This window comes from Bombus impatiens, unplaced genomic scaffold, assembly GCF_000188095.3.
Source record: "Bombus impatiens unplaced genomic scaffold, BIMP_2.2 scf_1461, whole genome shotgun sequence".
Taxonomy (NCBI): domain Eukaryota; kingdom Metazoa; phylum Arthropoda; class Insecta; order Hymenoptera; family Apidae; genus Bombus; species Bombus impatiens.
The window spans coordinates 129204-147857 of NT_177880.1; the positions used below are offsets into that span (position 1 = coordinate 129204).

Sequence of the window (18654 nt, forward strand, 5' to 3'; positions counted from 1 at the left end):
AAGTCAGAGTTACTGTGAAATAAGTATTCAAGAAAATGAAGAGAAATATTTATCTTATGGATAGAAGCATATTTTTAATAACATACTATTTAATAATTAGATAGAGATCTACATTGATCAAGTCGTAATTTATTTGACAAAAAAGGTACAAATCAGTAAGAAGAATATTCTATGATGGACGGCAATTAACATTAAAATTACAAACTTACAACAAAATTACAACATAATGATATATAAGTAATGTATATTATTTAAAAAAAATTTATTCTATGATGATAATGACACAGGTTTTAAGCTTAGAATGACACAAATATCAAGAGTTTCTTTAGTTATAATAAAATACAACTAACTTTCATAAGAAATTATACAAATATTTGTAATGTTAATCAATATTGAAATATGCGACGCAATTGGTATAATGATTTGTCGCATATGATGATCATTAATAGATATTTGTTATCGATACAAAATGAAATTAAAACAATTTATATAATATATAATATCTCATTCAAGCATACAAAAATTCACAATATACAAACGCAGTATACACCGTTTTAAAGCAGCTTGGTTCGTTTTCTGTTTGATATGATTCAAAATGACATGGACGCATCAAAATTACTATTTTACTTGCAATTATATCTTATATATAAAATGTAAAATATATTGTGCATCCTAAATCAGTCAAAACATGTATAGAGTCAAAATTTGTTATTTATTTCAGCTATCAACATTTACTTTTATATATTTTACTCTGTTTCAACTTTCGTAAAATTCGATAGATTCGATAGTTCGTTAGCATCTTGCACGTATTCACAGCAGTTTATAGGAAGCGAACTTTTCAAGCGACTTTCAAACGAACAGCACGTACGATACAAATATTACATTTAGATTACATTTAAATGCGCGATAACAAATATTAACAAGAAGATTTAAGTACGTGAAATCTCTGACTTTCTTTCGCGTTTAATGCACTTGATTTTTGAGAACTTGATGCAATCATCGAAGATCTTTTGTTTGTCATGGAAAATATCGACCGAACGTATGAAGAGGCATTCAAGAAATTTTACATATTCCGATAAAATGGGTTTTAATTTGCAAGTAAATTGTTACTTTTGCTTCTTCAATCTAGTAGTTGCAAGTGTAAAATTCTTATATTTTTCTATCTTTTAGTCAAAAGCAATGAAAAATGACCGTAATTTATTTTACGACTAACGTTTAATGGTCCATTGATTTTTATTAATGAGCGGAAATGTTGACCGATCGAACGCCTTCGTACTTGTTTGCATCAAGTCATATAAATCCTGACGTTTTTTTATTTTCCATAAATTATTTCCATAAATTATTATTATCCATAATACATTTTTACGGCGACCATTTTATTTTTGCACACGAGGTACTTCATTTTGCTTGTTCAACTTTGGACGTTATACCTTTTTCAACCTTCTACAGGAAATGGACGAGTATTAGAAGGCAAATGGTTTAACACTAATCGCTATGGTAACAAACGATTGTAGTATGTTGCCGATTGAATACCGGTTCTTTGTTTCGCAAAATTATGGTAAATTAACTCCAGATGAACTCGTGGCCTCGAAAGTATAAAATTTTAACGATTCTACAAATACACTAACTCGTTAAAGTAACTGAAAGTAAGTACGAAGTTACGAATTCGGTTGTTCTCCTGATTTGTAGAAATTATCAATGGTCTTTGGAAGTTTCCTCAATCCCACCCCAAAAATGTAGTTTCATTTTGATATTCGCAAAATTTGTGAAAAATCGAATCTTCCTTTGTTAACCATAGAACGACATTCCTCCGATAGATAATTACGCATTAAATCCTTTCCAATTTTGATAATCTTATCAATCTTAATGTAACCTACGAAATAATTCGTAAGAGAAGAGAGGGAATGATAAAATAATAAGTAGAACGTTGGATCCTTTTCAGCCGAATGTAATTGCACGGTGAGACTCGTTTCTGACGTATAATAATTATCACTTTTTATTATCATTTCTCATACTAAAAAATTCCCATCGTATGCTCTTACACCGTATTACAAATAAATGAGAATATATAAATTCTAAATGATAGAATGGTTTTATATTCTCGTTATTAGATCGTAAACTGAAAAGGATCGAAATCGTTTAATAATGGGTACAATAAAAAAACGTAAACGTTTGATTATTTTGTAAAAAGTTGCATCTTCTTGTACGAACGAGCGAAGAGTTTACTCGTTGGGTGTTTGTTGCTGTTCTTCTGTCGCTGGTTTCGTGTATAAGATTTCGGCGTACTCCGTTTTGTCCTCGTTTAGACGACGTGGAACGCTTTGTTGTTGCTGCGTCAAGTCCAATTCTGCATAAACTATTCCTCCTTCGCCCGTGGTAGGATTGAGTTTAGTTTCTTGTGCACCCGGCATTCCAGGTTGTAGCTGCGGAATTTAAACAATTTTATCAATTTCATCAAAAACTTGCTTTGTATTTGTTTGGGAAATTTCGAAAATTTTACATGGAAATTTATTTTAAGCGTGAGGAACTTTTTTGCGATAATAATTTAAATTGAAATATGGTAAACTGTTAAATTTGTTAAAATAACTATACATATATGCATACGTAATATAATTAATGAGTATATATTTTTAAAAATTCAATAGGAAATAGGCTCATACTTAAAATTAACTTTTGACATAATACAATGAATTGAATGTCAGTGATTTCTTAATTTGTTTATCGTCTGTTGTATTAAATTTAGATATAAAGTAAAATTAAAAGAAAGTATCGATATCATAGAAATTATTGCATTGTCGAAGCTTCTACTGTTACTTAGGAAAAACGTAAAGGGGATCAAATTTATAGAAACGATTAGGATAAACGTAACGTTTGAATATATACGCCACACGTTTGTTTTGAAACAAGAATATTCGAGAATGAAGTCACCTTTTCATCATCGACTGTGACGACAGTTCTCACGGTGTCTGTGTCCGCGCCAGACACTTTGTCCTTGTTGCGTTTAAAGAGGCGGGACAAGCTGATTCTCGATTTCCGTTCACCTCGAGATCCATCGACTTCTGTTCTGGAGTAACGGCCGGCACTCTCCGTATCACTTCTAATTAATACAATTTATTCCCTTTTAAAATTTGTGCAATTGTTACATTTTTATATTACCTTGTTCCTTTAGCAACAAAACAAATTTTGTGAGACGATAATTACATAGACAGTAGACAGAGAAACAAACACAAGAAAACAAATACTCGAAGTGATTATTCTGTAATCATGTGAAATTCCGATAAGCTACAGTGTAATTTCTAGAAAGTTATAAACTTACTTCACTTATTTATATTTTCTTCAAAAAGAATTGGCGCAAAAATTAATAACGATAAACGGCTCATGGAATTATAAAGTGGCGTTATTAATTGAGCGGAACGAATCTGGTGATCACGATTTGCATATCGCAAGGACATAATTGAGTCGAAAACAAGCATTATATGTTGAATAATGCACACGTATTCGATTACGATGCGCCTTTTTCTTTGACTTCAGATGATGTATGAATCACTAATGAAGCTTTAAAGAATCACTTAATAAAAACCATCTCTTAAAATATAGTTTTATCTTTATATATGAAGACAGAACCAGCCAATTGATTACGTTCAACATATCCTTTTGAAAATATTGATGAAAACAAATGAACAAAGATAAAGAAACGTGCATATTATGTACATGTTAAAGATCTGAAACAGATTGATTGTTAACTAATACGTTCAAAATTCACTTGTTCAAAAATGATTTCCATCTTATTCATTATTGTGTAATACAGACAGGTACAACCTAAATAAGTAACTTTCAGTTTTTGTTGTATATAAACGTCATGTATTAGGAAATTTTTGATTTGTAAGAATTAAATGTAATTAAGAGGGCGCAGTTAAAGCTGATTAGTAATAAGCATGCATATGGAGGAAGGGGGGAAAAAGAGAAATGATTAAGCAGGCACGCAAATTATATGATAATAGGCGACAATTTTAATTATTCCGATATAATTTCCTTGAAGAACTTGTAATTACTTCAGAACCAGTAGTAGTATAGAGCAATTTTTTCTTGAATATTAAGTTTAAAGAAAGAAGGAAATAAGTGATTTAATATCAATTTCCACGTAGAATTTATAATTATTTATATTATTTTTTTTCCAAGATCTTTTTCTTATAAGTCATAAAAATAAGCGATTATATAGCCAGTAAATTTATCGGAATATATGTTTATGTGTAATTATCATTTCAATAAAATAATTTTTTTTCCTCGTTACAATCGTTGTTGCCACACGTGACATGAATTATATACGAGGTATTTGTTACATGCGAATTCAATGAAAATTATCTCGGTATCTTCCATAAAATGATGATTCCACGTTTGATATTGGCGTAAGCTTGAAATTTCATGTTTTCTTTTTCCATGAGAGAAGTAGAAAAAAAAGCTTGCCTTAGCCTATCGGTTTCGTCTGCGCTTTTCGATTTCTCAAAACGAAGTAGACTAACGCTTGCTGCCGGATCCGCGAAGTCTTGGATTCTGTGCGATTTCCTGGTAATATGGTAAATACCGACAGATAAATTTGCTTTGAACGGATAATCAAACGTGTCCATTTTTTATTCGACCGTTTTTCAGCCGTTTCTATTTGTTTAAAGAAGTAGAAGACATAATTATATGTAACTACGTTTGAACGGCTTAATTAATAAATTTTTTTCATCTATCTTGTTCATTTGAATAAAGTTTCATATCAGTGTCAAGTAAACGATCGAAGTATCTCTAATCAAAGGAAGCACCAGCAGAAAAAAGAATATTAGTTACGGAATTTGGTGTAGAATATTGAAACACTGGAAGTGCGTTGTGCTACTAGAGGGAAACCATTACAAAACCTGTAGAAAATTATACTCACGACTCGCCAAGGTTCCTAGATGTCGTGTTACCTGTAAATAATCGACGAAAATTCAGATCTCGCTTAATTAGAATCTTGATATTATCGGAACAATGGCACGAATTAGAATTTCTGATTCCAAGTTAAATAGTTCCACTTGACCTGATTAATAAAGTATGATTGATCGATGGACAAATTAATTGAAAAACACTCAAAATATGAATGCACTTGAAATAAATTCAATCGATTCATCGTCGATGTTACAATTTCATCGTGAAACCGATGCAGGTTTAACGAAATTGAAATGCGAATTGGAAAATTATTTACGATGCGATGACGGGATGGCATATTCTCGTGTACGTTCGTGTGTATTTAAAACAAATGTTTTATTTCAAAAATCATATAATACCTAAGTATAATATCATAGCGATGAATGAACTTACAATTAATTACATACAGCTCTTCTATATATTAATTTCATTTGAATTCTTAATTAGATTTACTTCTGCCTATTGCGTTGTATCTACAAGTACAGATACAAAATGTTCATATTCTTTTCTCGTATTCGTTTCTCATATGGTCGCAGTGTAAGTGTGGAGATGCGGCTGTGTTGGTGTAGATTTGTGTGTTCGTTATTTTATTTATCGACCGTATAACATTCAAAATCTCATTGTCTTTTATCTGTTACTTCTTTTTCGTATTTTTTTGTTCGTTTTGTTAAACAGTGATTTTTTAAATTGTTTCTCTTTCTCCTTTCCTCTTCTCGTTTTTAAACTTTAACGTTTAAACTAGTGATCTCTGAAGTATTCTTAAAGTGTTTCCACCGCTGTGATGCTGTTTGCATATTGGGCCCTCGTCACGAAAAGATTTTGATAAAATCAACGTCATTGCGTCAAATTATATGGAATATCAAAAGAACTGAATTTTCCGAGCGTAATCGGTTCTTTTCAATTCTATATTATAATGTATGCTTGTGCTCGTCCTATCGATGATTCACATTCTAAAAATGTTTCAGAGAACACCATACTCAGGTATTCGCGATCGTCAATATTTCGTGATCTTTATAATCATATCTAATAGCTAGACTTAACATAAATATATGTATATATATATAATATATATATACTCCATTGTATGGCCAACGATCATGCTTTCTCATGTTAATATTACACTAAAATCTTCGTCGTTAATTTATTAGAAGTTTTACAAATCTTCAATTTCGCCATTTTGTCTCGTTTATCGGTCGTATCTTATTTAGATTCTACAAAGAGAAAGAAAAAAAAAAGATCCAATATCAATAACCTAACAGCAGCATACTTATATGTATCTTAATACACGTATGTATACGAGTGTAATCGCAGCATGATCATCGTTGCATTTAAATAATTAACCATTACAAATAATGAACAATAGAAATGAATTACAAAATAAGTGGCTTAATATCGTTTAAAATGTACCGCAAGGAATTTTTTGTACATCAACGTATATCCGCGCGTAATATCCTTTAAAACTTCCTCCTCTATATCTTAAAACTCCCTATTTCCCTTTTTCCATCGTTTTCGCGTTAATCGATTATCGTTTCGACGTGCTTTCATTGTCGTAGTCGCGTTGTACGCGGGCCGAACAGGTCGAACACAGATTGTACCACAGACGGCAACGAATGCCCGTCTATTTCTTTCCTTTTCTTCTCTGCCATTATTCTCTTTGCTCCGCACGTACGGTAGCAAGTTCTTCGACAAATTCGTTTCTCGCGCGTAGGACTAACAATAAGACCGAGAGGGGATTCGAGCGAAACGGAGAAATCCTTCGTGTCTCGAATTACCGTGGAAAAGATTCCAGAGGTTTTCAGTGTATATTTTGGCAGTGATTATTTTCGACTCGGCTTCTCGCCCTTTGCAATCCGCTTTGTGCTGATCCTTTCTTACTCCCGTCATATCGTTCTGCTATGATTCGCTGTAAAATCATAAGACGTCCATTTTTGTTCAAACAAGATATTTCATTTTTATTTAACGTTACTGTCACGCGTTCGCAGGAATTTATACTTTGCACACGTTTTTAAACATTCTTAGAATCAGAAGAGATCGCCAAAGATATGCTTCATAAATTATAAGAAATATCCTCGTGTTCGAGCAATTCAAACATTTGCTTTTCTCTTGTAAGAAATGGTTGCCTTCGTTACAACGAATCACAAGGGAAAGATAGTTTCTTCAGATATGAATATGGTAAAATGCTTCAAAATTGTATATAACCTACGCTGTATGTGTGTATAAAAAAATTCGGGCGGCCCTGGTCTCGTTAGTCGTTTGAACGTATCATCGAATCATCCCCTCGCGTGTCTATTATGAGTTTAGATTAACTAGACGCGTGTTTCTTCCCTTTGCGTTAGGCTCTATTACATACACTAATACGTTTAATCGTTCGTACACATAATATATACCACAATAGTTACATGTGATTCGTTGGGAACGCACGAGGACGCCCATTTGTTCTACCAGACGAGACTTTTATAAATTAATTGGCAGCATAAAGTGACTTCTTTGTACAATAACCAATGGAAAGAATGCGTACGATAACTCAATTTAAACAGATATATCAGGTTTTCCCTTCCTCTCCTTAAGTTTGTCCTCAGACTTAGCGGAACAAAAGGTGTCGGAACGTGCGTTGCTCACGGCACATTGACATACGGATGCGGCTCAGCCTCTTTAACGGCACAAACAACGCTTCGACATCGCGAATACGATACAGAATAGTACTTAATTGGCAACGTACATCCACGTTTAATCGATTTACTTTTTAAATAATCCAACGCTCTAGTTTCTTTCCCGCACTGTGTCTCGTCCGATCGCTTTTCTCTATTCACGATCGGACGATGATCTTCTCTTTCGCGTTAAAACTCACGCTTAAGTTGTATATAACCTTATTTCTTTGCCCGATAATAGTCTTCCTCTCAAAAAATTCACGGATAACGACAGGTCGCTCGGCAATTGGAGTGCAAGTGGATAAATAAGTATTCAGTTAATATTTACGAGTTGCAAGCCAAGTGCCCTCGACACAGAATATATAATATATTCATTACTATTATATTCAATCTCGTATCATAATATTTATAATATATTTATATATATATATTTATTTATTTTATATATATATATTTAATATATACAACATGTAATTTTTTTCGATCGTCTTCGCCCGACCAGTTTCTTCGGTAGATTCTTTCCTTTTTCTCTTCTTTTAATTTTTGTCTGTTAAATTTATTACTTGACGCTCACTGTTCAAATTGGCGTTAATTCCTTTTATATGTTAATTAGATCGACGAGAACTCGTTGGACGAGACGATCCCTCTTTGTAAGTGAAAACACGATCGCATATGGAAAAAGTGAAGGAGTGTATGTGCAGAATTCGGAAATGTTTCGTCAACGAGTGACACACACAGGGTTCAATACTCTCGCTTCTTCTCACCCTCTCTTTTCTTTCTCTCCTCTCTCTTTTTTTTACGTTTTTTTTCTATTTTTTCCCTTACTATTCTTAATTTAATAATTCATGTTTACGACGCCGTGGACACCTACGTTCGTGAACTTGTTTCTTCCTGTCTGCGAGTGTCGTACAATATATGTGTATGATTGTGTGCACGTGTATGTGGTTACGAGCGTAGAATCATAAGTTCGTTCCTTTCTTCTCGCGCTTGTCTTCTTTCATTTTCTTTTTTCTCTTTTTCGATGACGATTAAGCTAAGCAAAGATTATCCGTACAAAAGTACAAAGAACACTTATTGTCGACGGGAATGATAATGAAATCACAAAACTCACTAGTCGAAAAGTATTCCAGTCGCGGTTGATGACTTCTGTAGTTACTTTATATTATATGTATATCGTTCCATCAACTTTCAATGTTGTTTTTTGTATTCTTCAACCAGAAACGACACTTTGAGAGCGGACTAACACTCGATGAATCGTATGTACTCTTATAATCAAGAAATTCGCGATCGATAGTTTACGCGATTCGTCTACAAGAACAACTGGTGCTCGATGAATATTCCGTCAAGATTATCGTCGGTTAGAAATTTCCCTCTTTTTCTGAATTCTATTCGCACAGAGGCGAAGGTGTAGAAGTGTTAAATGATCGAACCTGTTAGGAACATTTAAAGGAAAAGAAAGGATTGTCAATGGAGAGAGCTCGGTGACGCGCGAGAACCGACGTCAGGACGTCACGATGGAGGAAGGAAAAATGGACAGCGTCCTTTGTAATCTCGTTAAAGCGAAAAATACTTGCAAATGTTGTTTTTGTCGCGAATGAAAAGGAATCAACGAGGTCTGCCTTCGCCTTCAGAGGGCACTGTGACACTAATGAATCTGGTTGAGCTTATCGAACGTTTTTATCGTTTTTATCGTTACGAGTACATCCAATGATCAGATGATTCGTATCGATCGTAGAGATTCGTATCAAAAGTCATTTCTTTACATTTAAAATCAGACATCGTCTGATGGTGGGCTTTGTTCATCGGTGAATCGACAACGTGACTGTATGATATAAAATTCTGGCTGAAAAACTCTCCTGTAAAAAAGTACGATAGCCGTAGATTGCTTGCAGTGTTTGTTGCGATCTTAAGATACGAAGACGCACGATAAGTGGATGCACTTCCGGCTGAACTGAAAACGTGGCAGCGTTCGCGTGATTTATTTATCGCGTTAACCCTTCGGATAATTTTTTAACTTTTGTTTCATTTTTCCAGTACATGTTTTAAATTATACATATTTTTATAGGAATTTTTGTGTCCATTTTATTCTTAAAGAACGTATCTATCTCATGTGTAAAAGATACCTTTAACATGAAGTCTCGTTATAAAATCGTGGTAAAAAAGTTTCAGTAAAAAGAAGATTAAAAAGCAACGATACATTTTCGAGGAGTTAACAATTGTTAAGTAAAAATTCTCTTGCGAAACGTGCGTAACCATTGTTACTGAGTCACGGTATATCCGAGTATTTTAAGAGTATTATAAAGATTGTTCGTTTCGAACAGTCGTTGGATCGTCGATCGAACGTGCAATATCGATACCGCGTTTATACATAGAAAAAACTATCGCGTTATAAGGGCGCGTACCTATCTGTGAAAAAAATCGTGGTAGAACACGCCCCGCTTCGGGCCAGTGAATCGTTTCGAAACGTACAAATAATACTGTCTCCACTAAAAATATGTCTAAATTACAAAACGCGAGATACGATCCACACGTGTCAGTCAGCACGTGCACGTCCTGGATTAAAAGGGTGGGCGCGTCTAAGAACGAAAGCTACATCGTGGAATGTGTTTGTCTCCTCTTTATCTTTGTTTCTGCTGTTTGAACGTGGTAACGGCGTTATTTTTAATAGATTCCGTTGCTCGTGCACGTAAAGCATTTCTTCTCACAGCGATAATTCACTCTCTCGCGTCGACCACGCCGAGTTGTTGAAAGGGACACGTCCCCGAAAGAGCTTTGCAAAAATTCAGTCGGAAGTTTAACGCGTTGGAAACAAGCAAGTTTTCATTCGTTTCCGTATACGTTTGTTACTATATCGTGTAATTCGTTAAAACGTTCGGCGTTGCATATGTTTAAAACAAACTCGCGGAAAACGAATTGCGAAAGGAAAATTGTGAATTACCAACCGTGGAAAATCTGTGTTTGTCGTGCACGCGCAATTCCTACCTACGATACCTTTTCTCCCTGCTTCCTTTCTTTTTTTCTTTTTGCTCTAGATTTTCCTATAGCCCCCTCCCGCCCCGTTTCTTTTTTTTTTATGTCGATGCGTCCTTTAGAAAAAAACCTCGACTACAAAATTTGATTTGTTCGCGCTAGCATATGAGACATTTTTCACTACTCGGAGAACTCGACTCGTCCTCTCCGTGTCTTTTTTTTTTCTTCATACGCTTAATCACTTTGTTTCAATAATTGCTAGACATCGCGTTCAAGTATACGATAGGTTTCGTTCGCGTCAGAGCGAGACGACAAACCGCAAAGACACAGCTCTCTTTCTCTCTCTTGCTTTCTCAAGCTCAGATCTCCGGATATCGGCGTTCTCCTCCTCTCACGCGGGAAACTCGATTACGAAGATTTTACTTAGAATAGAGTGGTATAATCTGAGGACAGCTCGCAAACGCGTGTTACCTAACAATGATACCTTAGCGATACTTCGATCTTTCAACTTCTCGAGGATACAGAACGAACGAATCAATTCTTTCTTTCAAGTAAATTCTTAAGATAAACATTTGAGATTCCTGTTACCATAATCCCTTGCTTCGTCTTTCTTCCGCTTCGTTGAAAAATCGATCCTCGAAAAGCTGACGATCGTACGACGACGTGTGTGGTTGTACAAGTAGTAACGTGTGAGTAACTCGATCGAAGCGAATTTTTCTCAATGTGACGTGTGTGTGAATGTGTGTGTTGTCGAGGAGAAAGAAAAAGCGGCGTAAAAACCGCCAATTGGACGACGGTGGATCGCGTCGCGAAATCCTATTTACAAAAGATACACGGCGACTGAGGATACCGAATGTTCGCTTTCGCGATTGCGTATCGAGGCATCGAGGGATCGTTCCCGATCGTTGACGAGCGGAGAATCGTGGTTGATCGCGATTCGCGCACGGTCGTTTTTCCGGCTACGAACAGAGCTGCCATCGAAGAGACGGAAATCGTAGAAAAGTGAAAAAGCGAACGGAAAAGTGGATCAGATCTAACGTGAAATTCTCTTTTTTATACTCTGCCACGCGAACGGAGTTTCTCCGACGAAATAATAATACTACGTCACGTAAAATAAATACGCAATAATCGTGCGAAAAAAAAAAGAAAGCAGTTCGTTTCGATAAACTAAAATGAGATTCGCGTATGACCAGACAGGGAGGAACACGTGTACGTACTTTTGGACGAAAACACGACAGGTGTACCTCTCTGCTGTCAATTTCAAACCCTTTGCACTTTCCGCGTATGTTTGCAGTTTCTGTGAATTTAATCCGAAGTTACTGTGTCATTTAATAAGCAGTTTCAGAACAACTGAAAAACATAGCGTGTTCTTGTTCCCAAGATACGTTGGATCGAATTGACATCAATCAAGAGATTTTAGTTTCTTTGAAATAAAAGCTATCGATCGACTATTAAACTCGTAATATCATAAATTATCGTATACTTTAATGACCGCCTCCGCGATCCTCGATAATCTGCATAATTTCAGCCGATAATAAATATCGATCTGACCCTAGGATGACTCGATCCAATTACCTCGACCTAAACGCATCGAGTATCGTGCAACAAGATATATCCCAAAGATGTTATTTTTCACGTGACTGGAGATCGATTTGCAAAGGGTTATCGAACCGAAACGAGGGGTGGCAGGTTATTTCCGCCGCAGAAGAAGGAACGACCGTTGAATGGACCGTCAAACGGATGATCGGTCTTTAAACAGGCGTGTCCGTCTTCTCGTCCTTTTTCGGCTCCTTGATGTCCGTGCGGCCGTTCACGTATTCCGTGCTCGCGTGTATTGGATTCTCCTGGCCACCCTGCGGTATTTTTTCATCGATGATACGCGGGTCCTCGTGATCCTCTTCATCTTCGTCCCCGGGGGTGATGTGCGCCTCGCTTCCGGCGCCGACACCGCTCGCAGCTTCCTCGTCGCCCCGACGCCTCGCTGCAACAAGCAACGCCACGATCGGTCAAGGCAAAAGTGCGTGTGTGGATCCCTCTTTCTTTTTTTTATTTTTTGTTCTGTTCTCTCTATTATCTTTTTTTTTTATTCTTTTGTATTTCTTTGTTTTTTATTTCGGTTTTGTTTGACTCGATTATTCAAGGGTGGCGTATTTTCTTTGGTTTTATTAACGGTTCTATTTTTGCGCTCTGAACGATTGTCACGGGGTTAGTTAGTGGCGTCTCTGTCGTTTCGCGTTACTCTACGTTCCGATCGATTCTCATCGTGCAGGACAGACTGTCTTTTTTTTTGAGGAATTTGCAAACGCGCGAGCTATACGCCGAGGTAAGAGCTTTTCTTTCGTTTGCGCTTTAGCATCACGATAAAAGTTTCTCATCTTGTTTAGATGATTTTTAAGCGATTAATTTTCTACTGTGTTTTTATAGTGTGATTCGACGTTTGTCATACGTACCTCCAAGAAATAGTATAGATAATAGTTTTGCTTTTCTATCTGTCTTAGTGTCAGATACGAAAAGATATGACAATTGCTCAATCTCAAACGTTAGTTTAATCCAAAAGCTGAATTAATTGTCGATCGAATTGTCTATTTTCATTGACGTTTGTTGTACACCGTCGTGTGGCCGCGTTGCTCAGGCGTTTGCAATCGAGCGCGATTTAATCGGTCGTTAGAGCGGTTAATAATCATAAACATTCACAGGCAAGTCATCGCACTAATGTATGTTCCAATCCAAGCAAGGTAAATGTGAATGAACGTGAACGTGGTCAAATTTCAACACGTAACCAGCTAATTATCAGCTAAGATAAATAGTAAAAACATCGAGAATCGTGAAAGGTTCGAGATGGGGTTGGATTGTAAAAAAGGGACGAGCATGCTTGTGCGGTCATAATCTAGGAACAGATTATAGAATTAATAATATAATTAATTAATAATCACTGTTCTAATTGGGCAAAAAGAAAAAATATAGTCACGACGGAGAAGCAAATTGAAAGAAAGATAACATCGATAAAGGGTCTGGTCTGGTTTCACTTCGAACAAATGTCACCACACTTGCCTTCGCCGATTGTTCGTCGTTGCTTGTCGCAAAAAGAAACTCGCTCCTGTTTCATTTGACCCAGCGGGCCTTGAATTTAGAGGAATTCTCGCCGGGGATTTCTTGAACAACGTATCGCAACAGACAATCGTGGCCTGAGTCAGTGTTTTTCAAATAGCTTTCTTCTCCCTTACGAGCCGTTATTCGATCGCGAATGAACGCTTTTTCCCTTCAAAGTGTCGAATTAAATGCTACAGGAATACTTTTATCGAGAAGTTGAGCCAAATATCCGTTGAAAAGGAATTTTTTATCTTCGAAGTTCTTTCTGTCTTTTCTTAATACATGTCTCGAAGAGAATTTATGATTTTTGCTTTTTGGTAGGTCGGAAAGCGAAGAATTTGAAAAACACTGCGCGAATAATAATGAACGGAGCATAAATTAGGCATCGTATTAGTAGTACATGCTGTATGAAAGTCGTAAGCACGATGTGCATGCACGAATGGCAGAAATATGTATGTTTATGATTTAATGAGATCGACTCGATGATATTCATAATTCTGTATAGTTTCGGGTTCTTTTTATTGCTCTCAGTAACGTTTGAAATTTTTAATAAAGAATCTGTTCTAATCTTTAGATTCTTTGGAATCTTAGATACAGAGGTATTGTGTTGCTACTTTAAAGAAGTATAAAAATCCGATTTATATTAAAATCTTTTTAATCAAATCATGTTTAACGATCGATTGGGAATATAGCAACTTTTAAGCAAAAATATCTTTGCCAGAATTGTGTTTATCGACTCATAAACCGATAAATGGATCATTTCGAACAATGAAATTCTGATTTGTTCATTTGTCACGCGAGTATCGATTATACGCCAGATTTCTGGCATGAATAATCGAACTTTAGCTCTGTTTATTCTCTTCTACATACTATCGGAAGTTTAACCCCTTTTTTTTTGATTTTCTAGTACACTGTGACACTGGTTCGAACAGAATTTAAAAATAAATGGGAATCGACAAAATTGTAAAAATCAAATCGCCGTTGAAGTTCGTTCGTATTTGCTTTAAACGCATTTTGTAGTTACATACTTTCATTTTTTATCCTAATAGTTCCTAATGAAACAGCCTTAACGATTACTAGAGTAACATAATCGTTTGATTCGTTTCTAGATTTCTAAATTCTCCAAATTTGTATTAAATTTAATATCGATTATCTAATCGCATGTTAACTCTCGTTACACACTTGGTTTATCCAAGGCAAATCATCTCGTAACATCGCTTTCTATTAATTCACGGCACGTATCGGAATCTATTGCAGGGATCGAGTATTTCCACGATAATTCGAGACCAGGTAACGACGACAATGTGAATGTGTCAGGAGATTTGATTAAAAATGGTCTGACACGGATATGAGAAAAGTGGCGAGCAGACGAGCTGATGATGAACGAGGAACGAGCAATACTTTTAAAAAAAGGGGTGTTTTGCTGCCTGAGGTGACTTACCCCTGGACAGTGTCATGCCTAGAGTACGGAATCGCAAGGTAATTGTTGCTGTTTCTCCTTATTCTTTACTTGGCCCGACTTGCATGCTGTCCTATCGGTAGCGGCACAACACACAAGACATTTGTATACATACAAATATAGAGATATAAATTAAGAAACATGTATAGTTTTACGATGGAGTACAGCTAGCGAAGGTTGTTTGCTTCCTACACACGTACAACCGCTCATGATTTCATTGGAATTATTATAGTGTGCTTATTAAGAAACCTTCTCTCAATTTTTCTAGAGTTTCATAAATCGTTTTGTACGAGTTATCCAACAGACAATTTCAGCAACTAAATTCCTTTATAATCTAATATTACGTAAATGTCTATTATTTTGATAAAGGAGATGGAACACAAATAAGAAAAATTAGATATATAGAGGACAGCTGAAAGAAGAAATTGATGTAGTGTATAAATAACACAGTCGCTGCTGATAAAAAATATCGCTAATATCCTATCCATCGATACAAAAATAATATAAGATCGATTTTATCTTATTGCGTTGTCTGTAACTCGATCGCGAGTGGCTGACTTTAGCCAATTAACTTTTATCTTCCTTCGAGTCTGTGCATCGCTCGTTTATTTACTTTCCATTCATCGTTTATTATATTTGTTATTATCCTTGTCAAATCGAAGTGACAAAAGTACACGAAAAATCGCCAAAAGGGATGGGGAATCGCGCGGTATGAACGAAGTAGTTCGTGTGAATTATTGAAAAAATAGATACTCACCTGCGAAGCACCAGCGTCCGGTCGCACGGGCAAAAATTATTATGAAAACGGTGAGAAGTAGCACCAGGGCTCCAACAACGATGGCGATGATAGAACCGGCATCTAAATCGACGCCTGAAATTTTATAGAAAGTCAAAATGACGTTTGTTGTACAACTTGTTTTTATCGATACAAACAAATTAAACTAATCTTATCATCGACTATTTCGCATGAGATAAATTTCCGCGACTTTTGTATAATATCTTCATCGCGATTGTAGTCTGCAAAGTTTCGAGTTCGAATATGAATAAGATCAAATGCAGAGGACACACGTATATAAAAATATTAAAAATATCGAAAATTGAATTAGAAAATATCGAATTAGAAATCATGCGCCAGTAATTGAATACGAATGCACCTCTATCGTTGAAAAGCCAGCTTAACGAAGCTTTAACATTTCCAAGACACAGTCGATCGAACTTGAATATCTGTTAGAATAAAAATCAAAGTGTCATTGTGTCTTGTATATACTCATGTTAAAAAATGCGTTTCATCGATAATGAATGTACAAAGCAGAGCGTAAATATGTTCGTGTTGGATAAAAAATATATATATACGTAAAAATATACATATATACGTAATGTAACAAGAGTCAACAAGCACTCTGAAGCCTTTGGTACATTTAATGTCTATGAAACTTATAATTCTAATGCAGAAATGTGCAAGAGAGGTCGGTGACGCGAAATCTGTGTTCGATATCGACAAAAAAGCGTTGATTCATGTAAAGGCGATCGCATAAAAATTTAGTCACGTTTATTTGAAAAATACAGATTTGCCATTCATGTTTGCAGTGGTATCAATAACAAACGTAACGTTGTATATATAACCGTATCCCGTAGCGCGGAGTTCCATTTACGTGATCCCTCTGTGAATCTATCGTGTGACTTTCGTATGAATTGATGACACGGTTTGAAAATCGCGACGACGAAAAAAGAAAAAAAAAATAAAGAAAAAAGAATAAGATGTTACAGCTACAGTGTTTGCACGATCTTTAAACAAACAGAGAAATATTACTTGGAGACAAACAACGTTTGGTAGATTAATAAAAATAGAAGATCGTTACGATCCTGCCGCTTCGAAAAATATCGCTGTAGTCCTTTAATATTTCTTTTTCCTTTAATTTTTCACCGAATTCCCTTCATTCGAAAGTATACACAGACCGATAAAATGAATTTAACAAAATAAAAAATATCGTGAACCGACGTAGAGTAGCAGTAAAAATATGGCGATAAATGTTTCGGCTTTGGGCATAGTTTATCAATTACAAAACGTGTCGTAATCCACTATTTTTATGGAACTTCACGCGTACGGAGCTACATCGACTACTTACTACGTATAATAATTTGAAAGAATGACATTACCTAGTGCGTGCATGTGTTCGGAGAGCTTACCATAGAAGTGACCGAACGGCCCTGCGTGAAAGCATGCGGTGAAGGATCGATATGGTTAGAAATACATAGCGCATACGGACACAATAGAGAAAAGACACGCAAAAATATTCTAATTCGTACATATTCGGTGTAATTGAAAACGTAATGACGGCCGTTGACTAGCGCGTGAAAGTGACAACGAATATGACATGAATCGGTAGACAGATGGTGAGTATGCTTGATCGGATGAAATGATGGTGACAAACACGAAATGTGAAAACTAACAGCATGATCGACAGCTACCGACGAATTTCAAATCAATTTTATCGTCTTTCTCTATAGCGATATCGAATAATCAATATTCACCCGACCATACGAATGAAAATTAATTCTGTTGCTATTTAATACTTTTTCTCCCGTCAACATCGTTGATCGTGCATTTTTTTTGTTTTACGCTTGCATGACTGATATTTTTAAAAATCTATTTTAATATTACGATCACACGATTAATGCTTGACATTTTTGTCTCTCTTCGTCTTTTATGTTTCTGTTTTCCACTTTGACGCAGATAAAAGTTCGTCGTGATTTACACGCTACTTTGGTGCACAGTGAGATTAGGTGATTTTTTTTCACGATAATTGAATTCTGAGCGTTTCCGTGGTTTTTACCTGCGGGTTCTGTGGCTGTCGACAAAATGATACGATATTCGTAAGCCCCTTCGTCGTTACGGGCTTCCAGGATATAGTCCTTCTCCGTGTCGGATTTTTGCACGCTGTCGATCGTCAGGATCACGCTCCACGCTCCTCTTCCCTGTAAAAAACAAATTCTTTGGTCACTTAATTTTTCGATCTCTTACCAACCAAACGTTCTCTGATTCTAAAGGCGATTAATTTTTACCGTCATAAAATTGTAAATATAAAGATATCGATATTTTTATTTTTACTTTTGGAATGTTTTCGAAATCGTTTATCTAACGAGCAGAGGCCAGGATCACTTTTGCATTTAAACGACGCTGTAATTTCAATCTCCGACATTCTATGGTCCGACCAAATTCTACCAACTGATATTACGCGTATTTCGATGAATTTTAATTTGATCATATTAATATTATGAATTCATTGCTGAATGTTTAATTTCGTATGCTGCTAAATTATTATTATGCTAAACTTTTCACTAGCTGTGGTGTCCCTGAAAAAATTTCCTTAATGGTAATTTATCTATAAAATTACCAAGCCTTCTGCATTTAATTATTTCAACGACGAAAACAGAAAATCACTTTAATTTATCTTTTTTCGAACGAGACGAATAATTCAACAGTTTTACTTATTTTTTCCTGTTGCCTCTTTTATACAAAATGAGACAGTTTTTGATACC

General features: G+C 35.7%; 1 protein-coding gene across 7 annotated transcripts in view; it reads right to left on the minus strand.

The window, feature by feature from the left end:
* Positions 1 to 693: 693 nt before the first annotated feature.
* Positions 694 to 18654, minus strand: part of LOC100745350 (fasciclin-3) — a 347287-nt gene continuing 329326 nt past the window's right edge. For 2 of the 7 annotated variants that reach the window (XM_033324115.1, XM_033324118.1), the window contains exons 6-12: positions 17949 to 18090; positions 17272 to 17322; positions 15872 to 15985; positions 4919 to 4949; positions 4465 to 4563; positions 2929 to 3097; positions 694 to 2423 (exon numbers count right to left, since the gene is read on the minus strand). In XM_033324115.1, the coding sequence (XP_033180006.1) occupies positions 2223 to 2423; positions 2929 to 3097; positions 4465 to 4563; positions 4919 to 4949; positions 15872 to 15985; positions 17272 to 17322; positions 17949 to 18090 (807 nt within the window). In that variant the 3' untranslated portion in view covers positions 694 to 2222. Of the gene's footprint in view, positions 2424 to 2928; positions 3098 to 4464; positions 4564 to 4918; positions 4950 to 5264; positions 12547 to 15871; positions 15986 to 17271; positions 17323 to 17948; positions 18091 to 18654 lie in introns of those variants that run through there. The other 5 variants (XM_033324116.1, XM_012392624.3, XM_033324117.1 and 2 more) reach the window with 5 other exon arrangements.